Below are 25476 nucleotides of genomic sequence, written 5' to 3' on the forward strand. Positions count from 1 at the left end.
GGTTCGGAAGTAGGTATTGATTACTCTGGCAAAACTCGGCTCCAGAACTAAGAGTGTCGATAGAGGGCAGCTTGAATCAAATATTAGCTATGGAATAATAGTAACAGCTTCATGGTATATTTATCTATTTATTTTTGCATTTCTACCTCAGTCTAAAAGTTGGCAGTATTGCTTTTGTTCTGTCCTTGATTGTTCCATGAACTTGACACAAGTGGTGGTCCAGTCAGCAAGGGCCAGCAAATGACATCGGCCAGCACAGGCGCGCAAGGATCAAGACGTATGGGCGTCAAGACAGTAGTTGGCAAGTGTACATGCTCAGACAGAATACTCCTTTGTTCATATTCAATTGCACCTTTGCATGTTTAAATTGGGAAACCCATATGGCCATGCCACGGAGAGTACTGTTGGCATGTATCTAGGTACCTACCTACCTAGGCTAGGTACCTACCTTGGTAGGTACCTAAGGTACTTAACCAGATTAGGTACCTGGGTACCGCGTCTTATTCTACAACGTATACAGTATATTTGTGTCTACTTAGGTACTTTCTAGCTACAGGCTGTAGCTAGTACGGGTGGATACTAACTACCTAGGTACCTAGGTACCTAGCAGTTTCTAGATCAATACTCGATCAGCCCCGATGCGAGAAGCTTACAACTTATCAGAATCAAAATACGGTTGCAAAGAAAGTACTAGACGAGTTTATTCGCAAGAAAATCGCCCGGCGCAAAAAACCTGCAACCACAAGCTTCGAGCCATATATGACGGGGCCTCGTGGTTCCAAGCTGTAGTGGCAGATTCCGAGCTGGTCGAGTGCAAACAACATGGAACCGTGATTCTCCTGGTTGACAGGTTTCCATCACAACGACTACGAAGCCATCTTCAGACGCAAAAGACACATGTACGCCTCGCTTCTTTGCCTTTGTACTATCCGTCATTGTTTCGAAAATAACACACCGATACTGCCACCCGGTCGCAAGTGCGTGCGTACGCGAAACCTCCAACAGATCAGCAATTGGCGTCGATACACGAATGCGCTTGCCCCGTGACGCAAGGCCAAGACGTTCGCTAGACGACAGCATGTGTAGCGTATAACGACGTCTGGGGACATGGACTGTTGCTTGGGCCAATATCTAAAGAAAACACCGGAGCTGCGTTGTGCTGCCTCACGCTTCTGCATTCCTTCAGCATCTTCTTTCTTGGCACCGCAACGTCGGCATTCGGCCGGGAACCTTTGTCCTCTGCTTTCCCTATTGCAGCCGTCTGGCATCTATCGACCTTTGTTTGTCTCGCGACAACCCCCCAACGCATTTCTGCCGTCCGCCTGATACCCGGTCGGTCCCTGGTCGCATGTCGTCGGTGCATCGCTTCCCCGAAACCTGTACTTAGTCTTCGGAACGCTTGCCTTCGCCCTCCGACTACCTAGCACCACACACCAAAGCCTCGTTGGAGTCGATACCGAATAATAAAATAGAATTACATAGCAGCGATACTGTTACCCTTTGTCACGATGAGGTTTGTCCATCCCAGTGTTGCTTGTTTGGCCGAGAAAAAAATGAGACAGTCCGTGACATCCTCTCCGCACGCCACATCCGCTCCACAATCTCCCGAAGCCGATGCAGCATCCACATCGACAGCCAAGGGAGCAAGGGAGCTCAAGGCCGGCTGTCGGTCCTCGGAGCAGGGCATCAGCCATGGAAATGGAAACGGAAACCGACGTGACACCAGACGCCATGGAACGCAGAGTCGCGGGCCAACCAGACCAGGCCTGGCGTGCTCTCCCCTGCACCTGATGCGTTGCCCCTCCACGATTCAGCACTTGAAAAGCGGCACTGATACCACCAAAAGGCACCTAGCCCCAGGTCCCCAAGCGCCCCCAGGCCCGGCCCCGCCCAACCAGTTGACCCCAGTGCCAAAGTACCCACCCCCCCCCCCCCCCCCCCCCCCCCCCCCAAGTTGAAGCTCTCTTGAGCTTCCCCATCCACCACTTGCAGCATCGATGCCCCCTCCCGAGTTACAGCCACCGTCATCCGCCTTCGACTTGCATCCAACATCGTCAAGCCTCTCAATAAGCTTTTACTCTTTTGCTATCGGGCTCTCTGTACGGAATCCTGCTCTTTTGAGTCGCATGCCATACCACGGCAACGTCCTGCTACCTATCCATCCTGCGTCGGCTGAACTGCTCTGGGTCACTTGCTCTAGTCAGCTGCTGATTTAAATATTGCAGTTCCTACGAGTGTCTCGCCCATCCTATCTTTTCTCCGGAGGCCAACTTCCCTGGCCATATTCCTTCGCTGGATTACGCACAGCCTCATCCTCTGACTGGAAAGCTACGACGGCTTTCCAATCGCTCAGCTCCACCAGCCCCAGGAGTCAGTATCGAAGCTCATAACATGGGCGGCGGTGGTGATACGAGGAGCAAGGTCTCCTACCCCGTGCTCGTTCGCAGACCAGTGGGCGTTCCCAAGACTAGCATTCTGAAGGACCGAATCGAACCCTTTTACAAGTCTGGCCAGTATGACAAGGTGAACCTGTTGGCGTAAGTGATTGCGTTTCCATCGCTACATAGACAAAAGAAGAATCGTAGCGCTCTGGCTTACAAACTTTAATTGAATTAGCAACCTATACAACGCAAGGTTCTCCGATAAGCCTCACGTAAAGATCTATGTTTGGAGTGCCCCTGGTCAGGATCGACCTACGTTCAAAGAGGCAACGTCACACGAATTCAAGGAAACTCACATTGGTGCCTCTTTTGGTCCGTCATGGACCACCCACTGGTTCCGGGTTCACCTGACGGTGCCAGAGGAGATCCTCGACCAAGAACTTCTTGTTCTGGAATGGGATGCCAATAATGAGGGTCTCGTTTGGACTGAGTGTGGCATCCCCCTTCAGGGCCTGACGGGCGGGGGTGAGCGTATCGAATGGAATGTTCCCGACTCCTTCAGAGATGGCAAGGAACATGTCATTTACATCGAAATGGCTTGCAATGGCATGTTTGGAAATGCTCCCAACGGGAAGACCAGCATTGCTCCTCCGGATCAGAACAGATACTATGGTTTGAGCAAGGCCAACATCACTGCCGTCAATGTGGAAGCTCGCAAGCTGTACTTTGACGTGTGGGAGCTTGGAGACGCTGCACGAGAGCTTCCAGAAGACTCTGCTGAACAGAATCATGCCCTTGCCGTTGCCATGAGGATCATTGACACGTTCCAGGTCAACAATCAAGAATCCATCTTGAAGTGCAGAGAAATTGCCAAAGAGATCATTGGACCAGACGTTGACTCTCACAAAGTCTACGAACACGGCAAGGAGCCTGTCGTATTTGGTATTGGTCATTGTCACATTGATACTTGCTGGCTATGGCCCTTTGCGGAAACAAAACGTAAAATCGTCAGGTCTTGGTCCAGCCAATGCGATTTGATGGACCGATACCCTGAGGCGCGCTTTGCTTGCTCCTCAGCGCAACAGTTCAAGTGGTTAAAGCAACTCTATCCCAGTGCATTCGAGCGTGTCAAGCGCAAGGTCAATGAGGGACAGTTCCATCCCATCGGTGGCAGCTGGGTTGAACACGACACAAACTTACCCAGTGGAGAGTCCCTTGTTCGACAATTTCTATATGGTCAGCGATTCTTCGAGGCTGAGTTTGGCTCTCGCTCCCGCACTTTCTGGCTGCCAGACACTTTTGGATACTCCAGCCAAATACCCCAGCTCTGTCGCCTGGCTGGCATGGACCGTTTCCTGACCCAGAAACTGAGCTGGAACAATATTAATACCTTCCCACATACCACCTTTATGTGGGTGAGCCCAGATGGCAGCCAAGTCATGTGTCACATGCCACCATCCGAAACATACACAGCAGAGGCCGACTTTGGTGACCTGCGTCGCAGTATCAGCAGACACAAGACGATGAGGGTCGACAGTTCCTCGCTGCTGGTGTTTGGTAAAGGCGACGGGGGCGGTGGCCCAACATGGCAGCACCTGGAGAAGTTGCGTCGATGCGCAGGCATCAGCAACACCATTGGGGGCATTCCCAAGCTCAAGCTTGGTCTGAGCGTTGACGACTTCTTTGAACGTCTGGCACCAAAAGCCAAGGATTTTCCTACGTGGTATGGTGAACTCTATTTTGAGCTTCACAGGGGAACATATACCACACAAGCCAACAACAAGATGTTCAACCGCAAGGCCGAAGTTCTTTTAAGAGATGTCGAGCAACTAGCAACAATCGCTTCTATCAAAGACTCGTCCTACAAGTATCCAACAAGGGAAATTGACAGCATGTGGGAGAATGTTTTGCTTTGCCAGTTCCACGACTGTCTTCCTGGCAGCTCCATTGAAATGTGTTATGATGAATCCGACAAGGTAAGGGTTACAGTCGGCCGGCTACTCTTGTACTACGCAAGATACTAACAGAAGGCACAGTTCTACGCTGAAGTGTTCAAGACCGGTAAAAAGCTGCTTGGGGATCTATATAACTCCTTTGGAGTATCTTCTACCTTGTCAAACTCTGTCCACGAGTCTGTTGTTGTCAACACACTGCCTTGGCATCGTAAGGAAATTGTCCAGCTATCTGAGACTGAAGTTGGTGTTGCTTGTGGAGATGCTCAATTGCTCCCGGTCCGCCGCTTTAAGATTCAAGAGAACAAACCCGCAGTCACTTTGACCTCGAACGGAGAGATCTATGTCTTACAGAACGAACAACTCCGTGTAGTGGTTGAAAAGGGCTGTATCACATCGTTGTACGATCTTGTCAATGATCGCGAAGTCATCGAGCAAGGTTGTCAGGCAAACAAATTTGTTATCTTTGACGACATTCCTCTATACTGGGAAGCCTGGGATGTTGAGATTTATCATCTCAATACCCGCAGAGAGCTTCACTATGGCAAGACGAAGATCCACGAGAACAAGCCGCACCGTGTTACTCTGGTTACCGACATCAAAATTAGCGACCAGAGCTCCATGAAATCCTACATCTCTCTTGGGGCGGCTTTGAATGGACAGCATTCTCAAGTTGATTGCTCCGCCGAAGTTGATTGGCATGAAAACTCCAAGTTTCTAAAGGTTGAGTTCCCTGTCAATGTAGTTAATACCGAGGCTTCGTACGAGACTGCATACAGCATCACCAAGCGACCCACACACTACAACACCAGCTGGGACATGGCCAAGTTTGAAGTATGCTGCCACAAGTTTGCTGATCTTTCCGAGCACAACTATGGTGTTTCTATTCTCAACGACAGCAAGTACGGTTTTGCTACTGCAGGCAAGACCATGCGTCTGTCACTTCTTCGTGCCCCAAAGGCCCCTGACGAGCACGCTGATATGGGGCAGCACAGCATCCGTTGGGCTATTTTCCCTCATAGGGGCGCCTTGTCTTCTGTTACTGTCAAGGCGGCTTATGTTTTCAATAACCCACTGAAGCTGCTGTCCGCCCCCGAAACAGCTATCCAGTCCCTGTCGGAGGCTCCAATCAAACTGATTAACAGGGATGAGTCCTCGTCATTGATTCTCGACACCATCAAGCGAGGTCACGACGATGAGGACGTCAGCCTTCGCGAGGGCTTGCGTGTGAACAAGGGACAAAGCATCATCTTGCGTGTGTACGAATCTCTAGGCGGCCATAGCAGAGGCACCATCGAAACGTCGTACAATATCAAGCGAGTGAGCAAGGCAAACATTCTCGAGGAGGAGTTGGAAGAAGTGGAACTAAGGAATGGCAAATTTGATATCAAGCTGAGACCGTTTGAGGTGGCAACGTTCAAGCTTCAGCTTTAGGACACTAATGAGCTTGAGTGCATATGTCCCGATGCCAGCATCAAAGTTTTGCTAGGAATGCGATAAGAAGGTTACATTGGACGTATGAAGCAAATATAGAGATGAAAGTGATGACGACGGTAGGTATCTTGATTGCGGAACGTTTATGCAATGCAAATTCAGTATTTACACCTACAAAACTCTTGCCCGCTCCTGGGCATGCAATTGGTGTAGATTTGCTCTCGTATGCTACATACAGAAAAGTCATTTGTTCAGGGAGTCTATGACTCCAGTTCTGCTAATTATCTACATTTATTAATCCGTAACGCCTATGCCCGAAAGAATACCATGTGATGTGGAAATCCACAAAGGTCTGGTCCATCTGACATCGTCTACCATGGCATTGCCAGCTGTCACTCACAGCAGTGCAAATAAACAATATTGCCCCGAAAACCCCCCAACATTCGTCGTCGATCGATCACGAGGGTGATTTACAGGCCCCCCTCATCGGGAAGATCTTCAATGACACCCTCCACCATGGAAATCAGTTCATTTATATCCGGCCTCTCGGCAGGTTCCACCTTCAAGCACTGCCTGACAATGTTCCGAATGGGCTCGCTGATGGTGGGATTCGGGGCCTCCGAGGCGCTCGCTGCGGAGTGGTCGCCCGATGCGGCGCGGGCTTTGGCCTGGCTGATGGTGTTGACGCGCTTGGCACCGCCGGGTGTCTCGTCGGGGAAGCGCCAGTCTCCGCCGAGGACGCAGAGGCTCAGCGTGCCGCCCGTCTCGTCGGAGCGCATCTCAAAGGGGGACTTGCCGACCAGGCAGGCGTAGAGGGTGCAGCCCAGCGACCATATGTCCGTCTTGGTGTCGATGACGGACCCCGTGTGCACGTCGAAGAGCTCCGGCGCGCGGTAGGGCATGGTGGAGTGCTCGGCGGCCGTGTCCTGGATCTGGAGCGCGACCGACTGCGACGTCACGGGGATGGGTGACGGGGCCACGGACCCGAGGTCCATGAGGATCGGGGTCGAGCCCGAGTCGTCAATCATGATGTTGCCGGGCTTGATGTCGCGGTGGGCATAGGACCGGATCCTGCCGCCCGCCGCCGAGACGCGGTTCTCCGACTCCATGAGCGGCCGCTCCTGGTCCTCCTCCTCGTCTGCCTCGGTGCGCTTGCCCCGCGTGCCCATCTTGCTGCCCGTGCCGCTGCGGCTGTTCGCGCCGGGAACGTCCTCCTCGTTGCCCATCTCCATGCGCTCCGCAGGGGGCGCCTGGTACTCGTGCATGGAGCGGAGGGCCTTGCACACGCCCAGGAAGAGGGTCATGAGATGGCGCTCGGGGAAGCTGCCCCTGTTGACGAGGTTCGCGTTGATCATGTCCTGGAGATTGCCGCGACGGTAGTACGGCAGCAGCACGTAGACCGTCTTGGTGGCCTCGTCGGCGCCCCGTTCCGTAGCCACGGCGTGGTCGACGGCCGATATGATGGTAGGGATGTGTGCAAAGAGTCGGTAGGCGTCGACTTCGCGCATCGCCTGTTGCACAGACTCGGCGCCAAACGGACATCGGATCTTCTTGAGCGCGAAGAGCTCGTGCGTGGCTGCATCTTCAACGAGGTACACGTATGAGAAGCCGCCCTGGCGGAAAGGGAAGGGGAGAATTCAACATTAGCAACTCCCTCTTTTTTTGTTCTTCTTCATGGTATCGTGAGTTGCAGATTGGGGATGGTAGGTACCTCGCCAAGAAGACGGAGGATCTTGAAGCTCCGGCTGTTAATCTTCAGTGTCGGCGAACCGGGGAAACAATTCAGACAGTTCCCTAGGGAATAGACCAAATCTAGAACGAATCGTGCCATGGCAAGAGGCCGTAGTCTTCGCCCCTCGAGAAGCTGCGAATGTGCTGTGACTGACGTGGCCGTCTTTCCCGTCGGGAGGCGATGGGATTGCAGAAGGGTGGCTGTGTCGAGCGGGAGAGCTTTTCGCCAAGCTCGAGATGGAATTGCAATGCAAACCGAAGCCGCCGAGACGCGAGATGCAAATTAGAAGGCAATGATTACAGCATCGACAATTCCATGCGATTTCCGAGGAGCAGTGTGTGTGCCGTGTGTTTCGTGTGTTTCGTGTTGCGACAGCTCACCCTCAGACGGGGGATGCAAGCTGTTGGACTGACGTTGTACCTTGTCAGTGGAGACCAGAGCTGACGAGGATCTGACATCAAACTTCATTGGGCCACGGGAGGGCCTCGGTTGATTGGTGGGCTCGGCGTGACCCTAACCCTGGACGGGGGGGGGGAGTGAACACCACCTCTCCAGTGACTGTCCAGTGACTGTCCATATCATTCCTCACATGGATGCTTGTAATAATAGGCAAATTGAGATCCCAGAATGTATCTCCGTTACTTAATTCCGCGGCTCCCCTTCCGTCGCCCGGCGGGGCAGACGAGTCTATATCCGCAAGTACGTGACAGTACTCAGGGGCCAAGATCCAAGGCCTCCAACCTCGTTCGATATAATAATATACAGGTAGTAGCATCCTCCCCTCGTCTCTACTTCTACTCATCCAACTTGAATCCAAAAGCACTCATGTGACTCCCAAATTGAATCAGATACAACGAGTAACTCCTTTGAGAGCTCACGGTTCCCAATCCCCATAATAAACGAAAAGAATAAAGGAGAAAGAGAAACTAAGCAAAATAACGCCTTCTGGGTCTTCCAGATTCCCATTTTGTTTTTCCCTGTCGCTTTGCTCTACAAAACACTAACACAAACATTGCGAAAAGACAATACATGACCACATGGCCATGTCTCCTTGCTTCCTTGATTCCGTTCTAAGATACTTCTCAACAGCTTCACGAAAGCAAATTCCGTAGCGATGGGCTTGCGCTTGCCCCGCTGGCCGGTCTATTTTCCGGGGGTCGACTTCCAAGCCCGCTAGCCGAGTGCGCTGATTCATGGCCAGCAGGCGGTGGTCCACCTGGCGGAGCCAGACCACTTCGAGCCAGTGGAGGACTGCCGTGTGTGCCGCCAGCATAGGACGGCCGTTGTGGGTGTAGTCCATGTGAGAATCCTTCTGATCGAGGAGGTAATACGCCGTTACTTAAGCCTGGAGAAGCACTATGCCGTGGACCCGAAGCATGCGCCGCAGCAGGAGCGCTCCCATATGGGGGCACATAAGCAGACGATGCGGTCGTTCCGTTTAGTCGTCGCGGTGAGGGGGGCAATGCGCTTCCATATACCGGGGAGCCATGTGGACGCTGGTGTGGTACAGAGACTGCGGCCACTGGGGGTGGCCCCGACATAGACGGTGGTCGTAACGCTGTAAGACCTGATGCTGGAGGTGGTCCAGTATTGTGAAGTGGTGGTGGTGGTGGTGGTGGTCCTCCATTAATATGTCGAGTCGGCGAGCCGTGTTGGCTCCCCCAATCGTTGTACGTTGTTCTTGGAGGTGGTACTTGGGGATAGCCATGAGATACAGGCCCAGGCCGAGAGCCGAGCGAATGCGCCTGCGAGTGTGTGGCGGGATGTCCTCCGGGTGGTGGCCCATGAGCTGCTGGCGGGCCAGGTGGTGGCGGAGCATGGGATGATGGATGATGCAGTAGTGAATGGATTTCTGGACGCAAAGGAGCTGCTCGATAATCCGCAGAGAGTACTCGTGAAGGGCTTCGCAGCGATGGTGGTGCGGGTGCTTGGCTGTGTGGTCCGCCCAAATGCTGTCGGGGAGGCTCTGCAACTGGTGGAGGCGATGGACGTGCAGCAGCAAATGACTTGGGCGTTCGGGGATTCTTCTTGCACTTGTGGCATTGAAACTTGCGTTGCTCGACAAACTTCTGTGCCTCGAATCCAATCGCACCATGGTGTCCATTTGTGAGTTGTCGTTCCTGTGTTTTCTCAATCGGCCACCATCTAGGCGTCACATCAATGCCGCAGGTAATGCACACCTTCTCTCCGGGCTGTTGAGCATTCGTTGCTGCGTCAATCGGTTGTCTATTGCGCGAATGACTCGACGCGCCATTTGGAGCTGCTGCTGTTGTTGTTGTACTAGTCGACGTCCGTCGAGCACCCGGCACAAGAGGAAGGCCGGACATTTTGGCAGCAGCCATCATAAGATTAGCCTTGCGCACAGTGCCCGTCAGCGTCAGGTCTGCCTGCTTGTAATTTTGAACGTAAAGCTGTAGTGCGCTTAGTCCCGACTCGTTGACGACATCATGCATCTTGTGAGCTATCGTCTTGGTGGGAATATGATCTTGGCACCATAGTACGGCCGACATAATTCCGATCTCTCCCTTCACCGTCACAATGTTGAACTGATCGCGACGGCTACTCTTCACAGGTGTGATGTCGAATGCAAGAAGGTGGCCTGCCTGGCGAGCACACTCCACGTGGTCTGCAATTCCCGTTAGCCTTTTCGCATCTTTCGCATACGTTATTGCCCGCTACTCACAAGGTATCCGACATTGGTGGCAAGAGACACAAGCACCCCCTTGCTGGTTGCAGACCTGGCAAACCTCATCATATCTAGCACGGGGAATTGACGGGATACCCTCGGACGGTTCCAACGCCTTGGCATTACCAAACTTGACCTCAGGGGTCCATACTGCACAGGTAACATGAACCCAGTTGTTATCAGCCGTGCGCTTGAGTGGCTCTCGAGGGTTAACAGGCCGGTTGAGATCTTCCTGTCTCTTGCGATAGAACTCAGCAGCCTTCCGCGCCTGCTGGACCTCCAGTCTCTCACGCTCGCGATCCTTGTCGGACATCTTCTTCTTATGGTGTGTGAGCTTGGGCTGCTCAATGAAGTCTTGTTCGGTGTATTCAACTGGACACAAGACGCACTTGTATTGCTGGACATTACTAGTTAGTCACAGTACCGATCAACCTGTAAGCAGACGAGGAGAAGTCGGCACTTACAATTGAGACTTGTGGGCTCTTGTCATTCGAGCACATGTCACAAATCCACTTGCCTTGAATCCGATGGTCCATGACACCATAGCAGTGACGATGCACCGTCAAGCGACACTCTCTGCAGGAGAGATGTTGGTCGCCCAGAGGCTCCATCTGGTCGCAAATAGCGCAGGGAAGAGTTCGTGGTTTTGGCAAGTCGGGAACAGGTGTAGTTTCCGCGGTCTTGTCCTTCTTTCGTGAGACGGTAGTATTGCTTCCAGCATCCGAGACTGCAGCATCTGTGTCTCTTTCTGGTGCCCCCTTTAGTTTCTTTCTAGGCGGCTCCAACCCGTTGACCGAAGCAGCTGGCGTGGAGCTACGATAAGGGCTCATCAAGCCCATATCCTCCGCAATCTGAATCTCTTTGAGAAGCTCCTCCTCCTGCTTCTTCTTCCAAATCTTGGCTCCGGATTGACCAGCTTTCTTGATCAATTCCTCCGGTGGCTCATAACGAACAGCATATCGGCGCCACAGCTCAGCACAACGTCGGCACAGAGCCACCACGGACTGGTTGCCTTTGTCCTTGCTGGTTGCCCTGCCTCCATTTTCGCTAAGGGGACCTTGACTGGCGGGTGCTCGACGCCATTGTCGGCAGTCTTGCGACTCGCAAAACAGACAGATGAAGCTGCGTTTCTGAACGAGGGCCTTTTCTGTGTCGAAAGCCGAATCGTCATCAGCGTCAGCCACATCATCAGCCGCCTTTGAGGCAGCAGTTTCTTTCTTCTTGGCCAATTTCTTGCCTTTACGGCCAGAGTAAGACCCCCAGACCTGTCTGCCCCGCTCGGTCTTTTTCCAGGTATAGTACCACCGTACTACCGCACCGGATCTCATTGTTTTCACATGTTTCATCACCAGGTGCAACTCTGACCCATACTTGGCTACTCCCTCCTCAAACTTCCTAATCTCAGCCGGGGTCAGGGTCGGCTCCTTGAATGAGTCCCGTTTGGTGTCTGAAAGTGCCTTTAGAGCAGCAGCGGGATCATAATCGTGGCGGAATAATGTCTCCAGCGCAACGTCTTGAAGATTCGTGGATCGTTCTGGAATGTTGCATCTCTTCGCCATGCCTTGGGCCTTGGTCATGTAGCCGACAATATCATCATTACTGACGGTGTCGGAGGGTGGCGGCGCCCAAAGGCGCGTAGACGTGGCGGCTGGATCATTCTCGTCCAAATCTTCTCCGCGAACCTGATAACCAGGTGGTTCATCCTGCACCCACTTGGGTCGCTTGGTCCGAAGCGCCTTCTCGGCTTCCTGAGCAATTTGAGCTTCTTTGGATAATTTAGGGGCTCCCCTGCCCTTTCTCGTCTCCAGCGGCTTCACATATTCAACCGGGCGACCAGGCCAAACACCCACATTAGCTTGGTGTCGGGGTCCAATTCTTGTGCTTGCGCGAGGGTGGATTCGGTCATCGTAATCAAGGGCATCCTCCGGTTTGCAGTGCATGCCTAGGTAGCGCCATGGCCAAAGACTTGCTTGATAAATCTGCTCCGCTGTGGCGTGGTGATGCTCCTCGTTATCCGCTGGGGTGGTGCGGTCGGTGATGATACCGGGCATGTCGTCGTCGTCGTCATCCAGAGCATCATCATCGTCAATATCGCCATTAGCGTCAGTGCCATTAGGGGTGTTGCGAGCCTCGAGCTTGCGCTCCTGGGCTCGGCTGCACGCTGCACACGACCATGCGAAGCCTCGGGATGGCTTTTTGAGCAGGGGTGGTTTAACACAATTCATGTGGTACGTGTTCTGACACACTGCACAATCCACCGAGTCATTGCTGGAGATGAAGCAGAGTTAGTGTATAGCAGACATGCATAGGCTTCAGCGAGTGAGAAAGAAAGGAATGAAAATCAAACAACATCCGATCCTGCATGCTCCATATTTGAATTGGTATTCTGGCAGCTTGCACAAAATACAAACGCGCAGAGGCAGTATATGGCAGATGTTTGGGGCCATGACAATGGACGAGCATACCGAGCATACCAGCTCGGAGGGCATGGCATGGCGGCGGCACATGTCGCTGCCAGTGGCGTCACAAATGGGGTGGGTGGTGGTTTGTCTGGAGCACAGCACGGATGGGTGCGAGAGTTGGGAGACAGACAGCCAAGCCTAGGAAGGAAGTGATGCAAGGTTCGGAAAGTGGGTGTGGGTGGGGTGTTTGAGCCAGTCAGGTCCAGACGTATCTGGACACAAATAGGATGGAAGGAGAGGAAAGAACAGCGCAGGGGGAGAAGGCCAGACAGAGAAAGCAATGCAAAGCCAGCTGCAATTGCATAGACGACGGGCAAACGAGTGGCCAAAAGACGTGGAGCATGCATGTCCAACTCCAGACTTGGGGGCTCCAGATTCGGCGTGTTGTAATGAGAGGGCTTTCTCTCTTTATGGTATGCAAGCAAGGCTCGAGAGTACACGATGCATGAGACGTCGACAGGTACGTACCTTGCGCAGTAGCCGCTGCATCTCTTGCAGAGCTTCACGGCGCTAGTCAGCTCCTTGCCACGCCCTTGCTCCACCAAGACAAACTTCCAGCGCTCATCTAGCACCTTCTTGACCTTGTCGGGCACGTTGACAATAGTCGAGGTGGGGATAAGGTCGTAGTTCTTCTGTATGTATCGGTCATACAGCTTTTCGTACCAGAAGCAGTCGGGTGTTCTGCGGTACGTTTCCAGGTTGTCGATGTCCACGCGATGCCGGATCTGACATTTCCCGCGCAGGGCCGTCAAAGGGCTGATGTCGGAATGCATAGTCGCAAAGAGCAGCCGCGTGTCCGTGTTCTTGCGCCCAATGTCCTTTGGTCTATAGAACCAGTTAATGCGCACCGAGTCCACGCGCTTCGACGACTCGCCCTTTGCATGCGCATGTAGAAATTCCATTATGCGTCCCAAGTAATAAGGTTCCCCCGGCGGTTCGCACACGAGGTACACATGATCTGCGACTCCTTGGTTAGCCGGCATGCTGGTGAAATTGCCTTGTTCTGCCTCCTTGGCCCTGTCCTCCCGAAATGAGTGGATCCCGGCCGCGCCGCTTGGTGCAATTGGCAGGATCGGTACGCAACAACCCAACCAAACTAGCAGAGAAAGTCGAGAGGATCCCAAGTCACCTCACTCTCACTCTCACTCGAGAGCGCGGCTCTGTTGTGTCTGCATTGCGTCTGCGTTTTTGTATCTGTGCCTGTCTGTGCCTGTGTCGGTGTCGGTGTCTGTCCCTGAAGCACTCACCATTTGGTTCCAACACTGTCCCATCGTCAGCCACCATGCACCCATTCGCATCCGGGCGATGGTTGCAATTCTCAAACGTCAGCATGTTGGTCTCTGGCATCGGCGTGCCCTCTAGCTGTCCCATCTGCCCTGCTTTTCTCGTTGAGACTGCATTCGCGGCGGCTGCCTTTCGTTTCCGTGAACCCTGCGCCGCGCCAGATGTTGGCGCGCCCTGAGATGCACCGCCGCCAACGCCAACGCCAACACCACTCGGTGTTGAGCTCTTGGAGCCATTTTGATTTGACGCACCAACTGCTCTGGCTTCTTCTGCTGCAGCTCGTCGCGAAACGACTGCACGTGCCGCGCCGTCGCCATTTGCAGCGACGTCTGATTTTCGCGACGACTTCTTGGGCACATCTTGGTCCTTCTTGTCGTAGTAGTCATAGACATCCATATCGATGTCCTTGTCTTCAGCATAGTTAATGCGGGCATTGCCCCCTCTGTTGCGGGAGCGCGTGCCGTAGCCCGCGGCCATATCAGCACCCGAGTCCTTGGATGACGGATCAGAGTTTGATGAGGCATTCACGGGATCGGACGCTGACTGCGCGTCCGCATTTGTGACTTTGGAGTCCTGCTCAAATCAATTACGTGGTTAGCAGTGTACGGACAAATGGGTAAATGAGCAAGGTATGAGGCACAACCACAATGTAAGAGCACAGAACACAGCCGAGGATACATTGAAAAGAAAGAAGGGAAAAAAATATTCCAGGACATTTTAACAGCTGTCCAAGTAGACGTGAGAAACTCACATTTTGTTGCGCCATGGCATCAACAGATCATTTGCGCGGCTGTAAGGTGAGGCGAATTTCGTGTGAAGGCATGCCCTCGCCAGGTCTATGTGAATGATGAGAGATGATGTATGTGGGAAATTGGACGGGGCGGCGAGGTAAAGAATAAGTGATATCTTGGAGTCGGCAAACTTGTCACACGCAACGCCGGGGTTTCCTAAAAACAAGAGATGAACATGAATAGTCTCGACGAGACAGAATCACGTCGAAACTGCGGCGTATGGAGTGGGAGACAAGGTTGAAAGAGAAGAGAGGTCTGGTTCCCAGGCGCCGGGAGAGAGAAAGAAACGTCCTGGCACCCCCGAGGCGGCGGCCCTGGTTTAGCTCGATACGTCCCACGCTGGTAGACATAGTCAACTTGAGAACCAGAGCATGGGTGGGACGGCACTAGCGCCTTGGGTACGAGCAAAGTATCTGCTAGTGCCGAGCCGCGGTGCGAGGCCACGCGAAGCGATACAGTATACTTTATATATACATGCCACACCCCGGCCATCAAGTGCGACCTTGGTCTCCACGCAGGCCCGCCGAGTCTCACACCATTGATGAGTGGACGGATCTCAACCCAGGTTTTTGTGAGGCGTTCATCAGCGCCCACCTTGTTCGCCCATGTTGTTGCTGGCGTCGTCAATGAAACGTCCTCCGGTGTTTGCCAAAGTGTCATCGAAGGGAGGCATACTCGGTGACGCACCGCAAAGGAAATTTCAGGACGAACATGTGCCGGCGAGGTATTAGTCCCTGCATTTGCTCTCCGTCAAGCGTCACCTCGCTCGTGAAAGCCAGGGTCCTTGCACACTGACGTCGACGTCTGTAACTAATACGGGGAGTATATGGCAAGCAATTATCATGACAAGAACTACCTAGGCCCTTTGGGGTCGGCAGGATCGACTGGGCGCCCTTTGGACATTTAACACTCCCCGGCGCAATAAACGCTGCACTGGTCAGATATAGTGTTGCCGAGTCGGCACAGGCTGAATGAAGGCAAGTGATTCAGGGCCAGATCTCAGGGAACCAGTTTCGTGATGACTTCGCGCGGGACAAGAGACCCCAACTGGCAGTCCGACGACCTAGCAAATCCGTCATGGGTCGAAGTGGGATGAATGCGAACACAGATGTGCGTGTCACAGTTTTTTCAACAGTTGTAGTCACGAACGAGGCCAGCGAAGAGTTGGGACGCCAGTGCTTGGAGACTTTGGACTGAGCAATGGAGTTGGGAGGGATGGCGTGGCTGTCAGGCCTCGCCACACAATGTGATTCTGCGTTGGCGTTTCGGGCTTCGCTTGTCCGGGCCTCCCTCTCTCTATCTCTCTCTCTCCCTCTTTTTATCACACACACACACTCTCTCTCTCTCTCTCTATTCGATATGGCATGAGAAAATTCCTTTCAACACCCCCGCTGCCTCACTGCCTCTCCCGTGGCCGTGGGCTGCCACCCCAATATAATGATGTGCATTAAGGCTGCAACTGGTAGCATCAAACATCAAACACATCAAAACTCTGCCAATACGTCCCGAGATGGGCGAAATGGCAGTCCCTGGCAAACCAGGCTCAGCCCATGCAGGCAGCAACCAAGCGGGTTCAAATGTTGTCAAGGTACCTCGGACAGTCCAGCCAACTCTAATCAGCCACGACTGCCCATGACAGTTAGTCTAGCCATCTCATTGTCTCTACTGCCACATGGCTATGCACAAAAAAGCACACAACTTTTGCAGGCAGAAACGGGCTCTCTGGTAGCGTCTGCAAAAACATTGAGCCAGCTTGAAGACGGGCCATTGAACCATCAATCGCGCGTCGCCTGGCTAGGTCGCTTTCGACACGATGCGGCGCGATCCGGTTCATAGATTTGGGGCTCAAAGGCAAGCACAGGCATGCCAAGGGCTATTTGACGGAGCCCACCAACGCCAACTGGACAAAATCTGAACCGAACAGCTGGCCTTGTCTTACATGCCAAAGCCGGCCAAGAATGGCGTAGTCTAGAAAATCGACGATGGTTTTGCCGAGCCCTGCTGTCTGCTGTCTGCCGTTTTCCCCCCCTCTTGGCCAGGAGGATGGCGACAGCCGTGACGAAAAGTAAAAAGGGAAAAAAAGGCCCAACGGATGGCTTTGTCCGCTTGGAGTTCCGAGCTTGGGCATCTTTACTACGAAGAGACGGTTGATGTCATGTCACAGTACGGATATCTTGCATTCTCCGCAGGGCCCGGAGTGACAGGCCCAGTCTGGCGCTTTGTGTGCTCCAAGGGCTTATGACAGTTTTTGTTTGCTTGCGGGAGCTTCAATGGTGACAAGCACGGTTGGCTGTTGGCGCTGGCTTGTGTGAGGACCAAGCTCTGTGCTGTGGTTGTCATCGCGAGATCGCTGGCGAGCAGCTGAGACACGGTAAATTGAGTCAAAGTAACTCGGCAGAACTGGAACTGGCGGGATATATGCAGTTGGCAGGCCAAGCCAGGATGGGGGAGGACACATGGGTCGGCAGGATTGACCGGGAGGCGAGGAGGAGTCGACCCGGTAGGCTTCCTTGGCTGCTTCGTCGTCGTCTTCTTCCCCAGCACTGAAGCGACGGGAGGTGGCCGAGGGAGGGCGAATACGCGACATCTGGACTGTAGGATTTCGCCAGCAGACGGATCGCGGCATCGAGACAAGTTTGCAAAAGATGCACTAACAAAACTACGTGCGTGGTCGTGCGAACATAGAAAGAAATGGAAGACGAAGTTGACTGCAAGTACGGAGAAGCCAAGCCAAGGTTCACCCCCAAGGTCACCCGAGTCCAACCGGATGGCACTGCCGGGGGTCGTGGCGCAAGGCTCGACGAATGGCTCGACATGGTATGGCTTCGAGGCACGGCGCCGCCCAACAACCACCGCCATCGCCTCAAAGCTGGCCTGTTGAATCCTTGCCCTCGATTGAACCTCGGCGACAACATCAATCTGGGCCGGATTTTGTCTCTGGGGAGTTCTTGGCGGGAAGAGCTTGCTGAACGAGACGTCGTCGGGCCGTGCAAGATGGGCGGCTCTCCTTGCGCATCGCGATATCTGGCCAGTCGCCGAAATGATGGCTCGGCGGCGTCATGGGAAAAAATACAGGGACACAACCCATTACATTGTATTCTACTCCGTAGTGCGTCCTGTCAAGGTTTCCCTGTCCAAGGTTTTGGGGGCATTCATCACCAACCCTGCAATACATAGACAGGTACGATGCTGCCGCCTTCTCTGATACTCGGGGATGCGGTAGTTGCAGCATGTTGTACAGCATTAAGTCCCAGGCAACGAGCATCCGGACACCAGAAAGTTCTCAGCTGTGTTGTCTGGCCCTAGTCACAAACTGCAGGTCACGCTGTATAATCTCACATCAACACCCACCTGCCACCATCGTGGCGTGCAGCGGGACAGGCACAACTGATGAGCATGCGTAGAATGCCAGGGAGTTATTTTGGGTGAGAGAGTGCGCTTGCAGACATGATCAGAAACAACTGCGGAGTGTGGTGTGTGGTTGGGGCCAACGCGAGGTATGTATGTACATGGATGCCAGTAGTGTCGACAGGCTCCCCCAAGGAGCCCTTTCAATATTGTGCATACGGGCCCCGGGGCACATACCTACTAGTTAGTACTTAAGTAGTATGGACCGAGTGTTGCGCACACGTACAGAGCACCAGGCACATCTGCAGTCGTCCCCAGACCATGCATCCCCGGCATAGGCGTGCAGGGAAGCGTTAATATGCATGCGCAAGCGTGCAAGCAGGTAAGCAGGCCAAGTCAGCCCCAAAGGCCAAAAAACCCGCGAGCGTGGTGAAAAGCTACAAACTCAGAGGACGGCAAACGGATGACGGATGGGGATGGATGCGGTGCATCTTGGTCTCGCCAATCACCGGCAGCCTCGATATCAAAAGGGAATGGCGCAGGGTTTTGCCATGCCGACCAATAGCGGGTCGCGGGGCAGCCCTCGAAGAGCCCTGTAAATCGGGATCAATCATTGCAGCGTGCGCCAGACGCCGCTCGCTCGGAAGGGAGGGGCGTGTCGTGATGCGCAGGTGGGCGACATCTGGAGGGAGGTGGGAGGGGGGAGGGTGAGTGGTGGGAGGTACAAGGTACCTTGCACCCTCTTTGCGCCAGAACAACGTAATAAGGTGTCAGCAGGTGTCAGGAACGCCCCGCGTTTTAGTGGCTCAGTGTCTTTCCGCCGCCTCTGTTCGCGTCACACTCTGCACGTGACGGCGCGTGGGAAATCAGGAACACTAAACACGCCTGCCAACCACCACCGCGACATGCTTCCAAAAAAGACTGATGGCACTTCAACAATCGCCCCCTCCTACTTTGAGTACTTAAGTAGGTAGGCAGTTTTTGTACGTCAACCAGATTTATTCAATCTCTCATCCCTCCCAAGATGTTCCAAATCCTCATTCAAGATGCAACAAAATCGCTTTGCTGAATGCATGCAGTTCGCGCATCATATCTCCTTGCTGCCACTGCTTGTCGCGTCTGACCATGCCCACCCGGTCTTCCTCCTCGCGATTTTCTACTCACACTCACCATGAAGAGCATGCAGGGTCTTTTGCACAAGACCAGTCTTCAAACTGCCCGTGAACAGCAGCAACGCTCCTTTGCTCCACAACCTGTCGCTGGCCAAAAAAGACCGTGGTCCAGTAACGATGGCTTTATTACGTCGCATCAACTTGCTACTAGTACTGCCAATAATTCCCCGTCGCATTCCATTGTTCATTTCCAGAAAGCCATTTCTCTTCCGTCAGCTCCCAAACGACTATCCGCGAGTAAGATAACGCAAGCCGCGGGTCATCATACAACGAGCGAGTACTCACAGCGAAGGCTTATTTCCGCAACACCACTTTCCTCTCAAGACCCCGAGCTAGACCTTGCCCATCAGACATATGGCCTCCAGCGTCAAATTGTATCTAACCTTTCTTCATTGGGTATAAAACACATCTATCCCTGGCAAAAGAATTGCTTAAAAGGCCCAGGCCTACTAACTGGGGAGAGAAACCTGGTGTATTGTGCACCAACCGGAGGTGGTAAATCCTTAGTGGCAGACTGTGAGCCTGACTGTTCGCGTTGTCTCAATTGTTTCACGTAGCTGATTATTACCCCAGTGCTTATGCTGAAACGAGTAATTGAAGAAGCTGGTACTAAAGCGCTTCTTGTTCTTCCATACGTTGCACTTGTACAAGAAAAAGTAGGCTGGCTGCGCAAGGTGGTTCAACATGTCAAGATTCTCGATCGATCGATGTCCCAAGGTGCCGAAAATGGGCCCTGGCGTCGGCGAGCAGATTACGGTACCATTCGAGTAGTTGGCTTTTTTGGAGGTGGAAAAGTACGAGCAACCTGGGACGATTTTGACATTGGTGTCTGCACATTGGAAAAGGTGGGAAGTTTTGATGAAAGTTGTAACGACATAACGCTGACTTGTCATACAGGCAAATGCCCTGATCAACACCGCTATCGCTGATGGCTCAATATCGAAGCTTCGGTCTGTAGTCTTGGACGAACTTCACATAATTGATGACGACCATCGGGGGTATATCCTCGAACTGATTGCTGCCAAGCTGCTCTGTCTCGGGCAGCAAGTTCAACTTATTGGAATGAGCGCAACACTTCCGGTGAGCAGATATAGTGTTACTGTCAAGTTCGTTGGGTACTGACCACCGGCAGAACTTAAATTTGCTCGCCTCGTGGCTTCACGGGCACACTTATGAGACACGGTATAGGCCGGTACCAATAGAGGAACATTTGGTGTACGACGGCAAGGTCTTTCTAGCAGGTCCCAATGACGGACTAGGGCATACTCCCTCACAACTGGGCAGCCAGGATGTGTCGGCAGGGAAAACAGCACCTGTCCGGCGAATAGAGAACTCTGTGCACAAAGAATTCACAGACTCGGTGCTAAATGCAGTAGTGTCTCTCGCTCATGAAACTGCCTGCATGGGTTATGGAGTGCTGGTTTTTGCTGGTAGCCGCGGAGTGTGCGAGTCTGATGCTCGCTGGATCAGCCGGGTCATGCCCCAGTTGCACGAGCTTGCAGCAGACGTCCTCAAAAAGCGGCTGGATCTTTTGGGGGATCTGCGTAGTTTGAGTACAGGAGCAGACCCAGTTCTTGAAGAAACCGTTCTTTATGGGGTAGCCTTTCATCGTAAGTCTGGTTCGTCGTGTCACTTACTTTTCCATGTTAGCTAATCAACTTTTTCCAGATGTAAGTTTGTTTACGCGCTGCGCTGAAAGCCGTAACTAACTGAAAAGGCCGGTTTAACTAGCGAGGAGAGAGATCTCATTGCCGCTGCTTATGATGCTGGGACCATTCTGGTATGCATAGCAACTTGCAGCCTGGCTGCTGGTATTAATCTGTGAGTAATCAAAAACTGGCGATCTCCTCTGCGGGATTGCTCTACTAATGATGATTAGACCCGCTCGTAGGGTAATTTTGCACAATGTCAAAATGGGCAGGGAGTACATCGGTCCCGCCATGTTGAGACAGATGCGAGGTAGAGCTGGCAGACAAGGGAAAACGCAGCTCGGAGAAACGTATCTGTGTTGTCGGCAACCAGACTTGGAGCACGTCCTAGAGCTCATGCATGCAGATATACCAAAAGTTTCAAGCTGTCTTAGTACCGAGAATCGGCGTATTCAGCGGTAAGATATTCTGTTATTCTGTCACTATTAACCTATGGCACCTGACCATGTTGCTAACTTGTAGAGAAGAGCATTATTGGAGGTGATTTCCATTCGTCTGGCTACCAGCCGCGAATCTATATCTGACTACTTTTCCAATTCCCTGCTGCAATGGTCGCAGTCACCAGACTTTGTCCACAAAGGCATAGAACTAAGTCTCGAAGAGCTTCAAAGTATGGGCCTCATCATGCCCGATTCCTCCACAGGCTACGCGCCCACACAACTAGGAAAGGCTATCGTTGCATCAGCTATTGACCCAGACGACGGTGTCTTTGTTCACAAAGAGCTTGTCAAAGCGCTACGAGCATTTGTCATGGACGGTGAGATGCACATACTCTATGTGTTCACTCCGGTTCAAGACTTTGGCACAACTGTCAATTGGCAAGTATTCCGTAATGAAATGGAGTATCTGGATGAAAGCAGCATGCGAGTACTTCAATTCCTCGGAATCAAGCCCACTTCTGTTCTCCGTCTGTAAGCAAGGTCTATCATCGTCGACAGTCATACAAGCCACTGATTGTCAACAGTGCTCAAGGCGCCATCCTGAAGGAGACGACGACTGAAGAAAAGCAAATGGCCCGTGTCTACCGCCGTTTCTACCTGGCCATGCAACTACGTGATCTCTGCAATGAAGTTCCTATTCATGCTGTGGCTCGCAAATACGACATGCCCAGGGGTTCAGTGCAAACACTATCACAGACATGTCAGGGATTCGCAGCAGGCATGGTCAAGTTCTGCGAACACATGGGCTGGGGGTATGTACTCACCTTGTCCCAGCTCACAAGCCTTTCAACTTACTAATGCCAATACAGCCCAATGGCTGCAGCGCTAGACCACTTCTCAGACCGTTTAATGGCAGGCGCAAGATCCGAGCTCCTAGCACTCTCCAAGGTGCCCTTTATCAAGAGTCGCACGGCGTACGTCTATGAAGCTGGAAATTTACAGTGTGATAGGTATGCTAAATTCCCACAATTAGGAGAGTTTTCTTTGAAAATGGATATCGGAGTGTGGCAGCTCTAGCCAACGCCAATCCGAAAGACTTGGTCCCCATACTTATGCAGGTATGTTGTCTGAAAACATGATACAAGAAGGACGTACGACAGCCAACACGACTAGGCACAACCGAATAAGTTGCGGATTAAGAGCCAGGATGATGAATTGATGGAAGAGAAGATGCTTGCCAAGGCGAATGTGATTTCGGCAGCGGCAAATAGACTTTGGAGTAAGTTTCATGTCCTGGTAAAATTGATGACATGGTTGATGACGTGCTGACTGGGTGCAGGTATACAAATGCAGGCTGAGATGGAAGAGGAATAGCAAACATCAAGAGACGACTTGTAAAGCACAGGCAACGGATGTCACAGTCAGACGTGGATATATCATATAAATGTCAGGTACACTTGACGGGCTTCCAGAATACCATTGAAGCCTACAATCTTCCAAAAGTTGAAAATCATGTTTGCTTTGCTGCATGATTCCTTCCAAGTGACTTAATCCAAGACGTCGTCCCTCAGGCTGAACAGCTGATGCATCACCTCATCAGCCTTGGCTCTCACAGCATTATGGTACATGACGTTCGTCTCGAACACCTTGCTCCCCTTGACCATATCCGATGTGTCCTTGGCCAAGTGGTATTCAACATACATGTCCTCGACATACGAGGCGGCGTAAAACGGAACCCTGTTGTTGCGCAGACGCGCCTCGTCGTACAGAGCCGGCCAGTCTGCGTAAGTTGCCAGTTTCTCGGCGACGTCACGAAGGGGTATCAACTCGGGGTAGGTATCAAAGTGAAAGGGGAAAATCATCTCGCCGCTAAAGTAGAGCGGTCCGGTGGACTGCGCTACAGTGAAGCCCGGGTTGAGCCACGAGTAAGGCCCGCCGAGGACTCTGCCAACGCGGTTTGCTGCCCAGTTGGACGGTCCCCGGGGCCCGTCGCAGTAGATGGCTTCGTGGAGAATGGCGTAGATGATGTTGGTGTCGAAGGGGGTGAACGACTCCATTGGTGCTAGGGCAGCGCGCGTAAAGAAACCGAACTGGTCGAGGGATGCCTTGAGGGTGCTGAGGGTGCTGTGGACGCTGTCGAACCCGCCGTGGCCGCCAAACGCAATGCCGATTGTCAGGAGGCGCTGGACGGTCAGGAACCCGCCAGCCGGGAGGGGGATCCTGCCCCCTTGGCCCTCGATGTAAGTGGCGATGTGGCGGAGGACATGGGCGTCTTCGGGGAACTTGGCAAAGTACTGCTCGTTCCGCTCCGTCGTCTTGCGGAACGTCGCGTCGTAGACCTGGTCGATTGTCTTGCCGACGGGGGCGAGACCGCCGGTCAAAAAGGACTCCCGAACGCCTTCCGGGTGCATGGACAGATACGACAGGGTGATAAAGCCGCCGTAGGACTGGCCAAAGGTAGACCACTGGGTCTTTTGTTCGGGCCAGCCTGCCGTCAGGAGCTTCCGGACAGCCTCGCAGTCCCGCACGGTGTTGTCCTGGCGCATCAGACGCAGGTACTTGGCCTGGGCATCGGCATCGCCAACCTTGGCGAGCATGGCTGTGGACACGGGTGTGCTGAGACCGGTTCCGCGATGGTCGATGTACAGGACCTGGTATCCGCGAGGCAGCGCGGCCCTCGTCACTGGGATGGTCGGCTGGTGCCCGATTGCCGAAGCCAGGGCCGCCCTCGAGGTATATCATGTAGGGCTTGGTGTTTTTCTGGGCATCTTCCTCGTCGGGCGGGAAGATGGGCGGCTCATGCTTCACCACACGCCTGGCGTAGAGCTGGATGGACGATGCTGAGGGGTTCTCGTAGTCGAGGGGCACTTGGAAGAAGAAGGTTGTGATTTTGAGCTGGCCGGGGAGAAGATGGTCCTTGCTACTGAGCAGCTTGGCTGGGGGGATGTCTAGAATTGCTGGTCCCATGTTGCTTGGTGCTGGCTGTTGGTTGTTTCTGGAGATGGGGTTCACCTGCAGTCAGTTGTGGCGTAGGGAGGCGGCGATGATGCGTGGGCGGACTCGACACGGGCTCGACATGTCGGTTCCATCCTGGAGCACTCGATACTTCAAGTCTTGGGAGATATATATATATATGTGGAATAATAGCAAGAATCACGGTGTGTTGCCCATGTTGCCTATGCCGGTGTGACCCATGGACTAGACTCAGTTGGGACTTGAGTGACACAGAGATTGGCAGTCGATGTGCGGTGTTGTTGATGGCATGGGTACTCCATCCATGGGTATCTAGGCGCCGTTCCTGGTGGCGTGCTGAGTACCTAGGTACATAGTAGGCATACTACCTTGGTGGTTAAGGCACGCCGCTGCAAAGGATTGGGTCATACTCTACCGGGAAGACGGTAAGGTGATGGATGGCCAGTTGACGGCGTGTGATGATTTGCTTTAGAATGGTGGTGGCTGTTGGTGATTGTACGCCGTGGTACATGCACAATATGCACGTTGTGCATGATGATACTGTGCGGTGACGGTCGGTCGTGATGGTGCCTACCTAGCAGACACTACAATAAGTATTCGAGGCCACATATGCACATGTAATTTTTAAACCAAACACAAATTGCGTGCCTCAGCCCTCAAATATTGGCTTATTTTGATGTGACAAGAGATTAATTTGAGAAAGAAATGCAAAGCCGTCTAGGGTAGGCCGTGAGCCACTCCGATGTCCGACACCGAGCCGAAGGGGAGATGGATAGTCGATTACACTCGCCATCGTTCCACTTCTCGTCTATCGGGACATCATGGTGATTCGGAGGGCAAAGTGGAGGTAATGTTGATGGAGAGTACGTGGTTCCAAAATCACGTCGCTTGTGCCAATTTGCAGCGGCTGCCTTTGATCACGACGTATGCTGAGCAGCTGGAGTCTGGCATCATTCCTGACCTTGCGTCTGGTTACTCCAGTTGATTGTCTGCTCCCTAATACAGCTGAAGAGTGGCTGACGAATCAGCTCTGAACTGCCCTCGGAGCCACTGAACGACGTCCCATCTCCACAAGCTGGTCCACTGCCCACCGCCCACCGCCCACTCCAGCCCTCTTGGGCCAGTCACAATCCGTCAATCGACCCTTGGCCCGGCACATTTCTTAGCAAGCA

At 53.1% G+C, this 25476-nt stretch overlaps 8 protein-coding genes across 10 annotated transcripts; 2 read left to right on the top strand and 6 right to left on the bottom strand.

Annotated features, from left to right (window-relative positions):
* Window positions 1-528: 528 nt before the first annotated feature.
* Window positions 529-1080, bottom strand: J3458_004657 (uncharacterized protein; the record flags this gene model as incomplete). The annotated part of the gene is made up of 1 exon (XM_066118341.1): window positions 529-1080. One exon carries the CDS (start codon window positions 1078-1080, stop codon window positions 691-693), a length of 390 nt encoding a protein of 129 aa, XP_065976945.1. The 3' UTR covers window positions 529-690.
* A 915-nt stretch (window positions 1081-1995) lies between these two features.
* Window positions 1996-7864, top strand: AMS1 (Glycoside hydrolase, 38 vacuolar alpha mannosidase). Its single transcript, XM_066118342.1, has 3 exons — window positions 1996-2537; window positions 2617-4357; window positions 4418-7864. Exons 1-3 carry the CDS (start codon window positions 2392-2394, stop codon window positions 5765-5767), a joined length of 3237 nt encoding a protein of 1078 aa, XP_065976946.1. The 5' UTR covers window positions 1996-2391; the 3' UTR covers window positions 5768-7864.
* On the bottom strand, window positions 5513-7874 carry ENV7 (Serine/threonine-protein kinase env7). Of its 2 annotated transcripts, XM_007809183.2 has the most exons (2): window positions 7479-7874; window positions 5513-7380 (listed from the first exon to the last, which is right to left on the bottom strand). In XM_007809183.2, the coding sequence occupies exons 1-2, from the start codon at window positions 7596-7598 to the stop codon at window positions 6238-6240; spliced, it is 1263 nt and encodes a 420-aa protein (XP_007807374.2). In that variant the 5' UTR covers window positions 7599-7874; the 3' UTR covers window positions 5513-6237. The 2 variants fall into 2 exon arrangements, with proteins under 2 accessions (XP_007807374.2, XP_065976947.1); XM_066118343.1 differs by having other exon boundaries at window positions 5513-7874.
* A 215-nt stretch (window positions 7875-8089) lies between these two features.
* SNT2 (putative PHD type zinc finger protein with BAH domain-containing protein) lies at window positions 8090-14943 on the bottom strand. 2 transcript variants are annotated; one of them, XM_066118345.1, is made up of 5 exons: window positions 14683-14943; window positions 13895-14504; window positions 10650-13605; window positions 10183-10582; window positions 8090-10125 (listed from the first exon to the last, which is right to left on the bottom strand). In XM_066118345.1, the coding sequence occupies exons 3-5, from the start codon at window positions 12408-12410 to the stop codon at window positions 8591-8593; spliced, it is 3696 nt and encodes a 1231-aa protein (XP_065976949.1). In that variant the 5' UTR covers window positions 12411-13605; window positions 13895-14504; window positions 14683-14943; the 3' UTR covers window positions 8090-8590. The 2 variants fall into 2 exon arrangements, with proteins under 2 accessions (XP_065976949.1, XP_065976948.1); XM_066118344.1 differs by lacking the exon at window positions 14683-14943 and having other exon boundaries at window positions 8120-10125; window positions 10650-12453; window positions 13116-13605; window positions 13895-14642.
* A 2015-nt stretch (window positions 14944-16958) lies between these two features.
* Window positions 16959-17348, bottom strand: J3458_004661 (uncharacterized protein; the record flags this gene model as incomplete). The annotated part of the gene is made up of 1 exon (XM_066118346.1): window positions 16959-17348. One exon carries the CDS (start codon window positions 17346-17348, stop codon window positions 16959-16961), a length of 390 nt encoding a protein of 129 aa, XP_065976950.1.
* A 250-nt stretch (window positions 17349-17598) lies between these two features.
* J3458_004662 (uncharacterized protein) lies at window positions 17599-18472 on the bottom strand. The gene has a single exon (XM_066118347.1). It carries the CDS (start codon window positions 17985-17987, stop codon window positions 17637-17639), a length of 351 nt encoding a protein of 116 aa, XP_065976951.1. The 5' UTR covers window positions 17988-18472; the 3' UTR covers window positions 17599-17636.
* A 524-nt stretch (window positions 18473-18996) lies between these two features.
* Window positions 18997-22408, top strand: J3458_004663 (uncharacterized protein; the record flags this gene model as incomplete). Its single annotated transcript, XM_066118348.1, has 11 exons — window positions 18997-19053; window positions 19257-19758; window positions 19816-20087; window positions 20140-20322; window positions 20375-20839; window positions 20893-20912; window positions 20974-21063; window positions 21122-21349; window positions 21419-21862; window positions 21916-22143; window positions 22201-22408. Exons 3-11 carry the CDS (start codon window positions 19821-19823, stop codon window positions 22406-22408), a joined length of 2133 nt encoding a protein of 710 aa, XP_065976952.1. The 5' UTR covers window positions 18997-19053; window positions 19257-19758; window positions 19816-19820.
* A 470-nt stretch (window positions 22409-22878) lies between these two features.
* Window positions 22879-23928, bottom strand: J3458_004664 (uncharacterized protein; the record flags this gene model as incomplete). The annotated part of the gene is made up of 1 exon (XM_007809180.2): window positions 22879-23928. The coding sequence occupies one exon, from the start codon at window positions 23926-23928 to the stop codon at window positions 22879-22881; it is 1050 nt and encodes a 349-aa protein (XP_007807371.2).
* Window positions 23929-25476: the final 1548 nt, after the last annotated feature.

This window comes from Metarhizium acridum, assembly GCF_019434415.1.
Source record: "Metarhizium acridum strain ARSEF 324 chromosome Unknown scaffold_29, whole genome shotgun sequence".
In the NCBI taxonomy this organism is placed as follows: Eukaryota; Fungi; Ascomycota; class Sordariomycetes; order Hypocreales; family Clavicipitaceae; genus Metarhizium; species Metarhizium acridum.

Coding starts and splice junctions, on each gene's coding strand:
- AMS1 (XM_066118342.1), top strand. CDS start 2,392: ATGGGCGGCGGTGGTGATACGAGGAGCAAGGTCTCCTACCCCGTGCTC. Junction 2,538..2,616: donor GACAAGGTGAACCTGTTGGC/GTAAGTGATTGC, acceptor TAATTGAATTAG/CAACCTATACAACGCAAGGT. Junction 4,358..4,417: donor GTTATGATGAATCCGACAAG/GTAAGGGTTACA, acceptor CAGAAGGCACAG/TTCTACGCTGAAGTGTTCAA.
- ENV7 (XM_007809183.2), bottom strand. CDS start 7,598: ATGGCACGATTCGTTCTAGATTTGGTCTATTCCCTAGGGAACTGTCTG. Junction 7,381..7,478: donor TCCTCCGTCTTCTTGGCGAG/GTACCTACCATC, acceptor CCTTTCCGCCAG/GGCGGCTTCTCATACGTGTA.
- SNT2 (XM_066118344.1), bottom strand. CDS start 14,408: ATGGCCGCGGGCTACGGCACGCGCTCCCGCAACAGAGGGGGCAATGCC. Junction 13,606..13,894: donor GACAGTGTTGGAACCAAATG/GTGAGTGCTTCA, acceptor AAGGAGTCGCAG/ATCATGTGTACCTCGTGTGC. Junction 12,454..13,115: donor TGCAGCGGCTACTGCGCAAG/GTACGTACCTGT, acceptor CTTCATCTCCAG/CAATGACTCGGTGGATTGTG.
- J3458_004662 (XM_066118347.1), bottom strand. CDS start 17,987: ATGCTCGTTGCCTGGGACTTAATGCTGTACAACATGCTGCAACTACCG.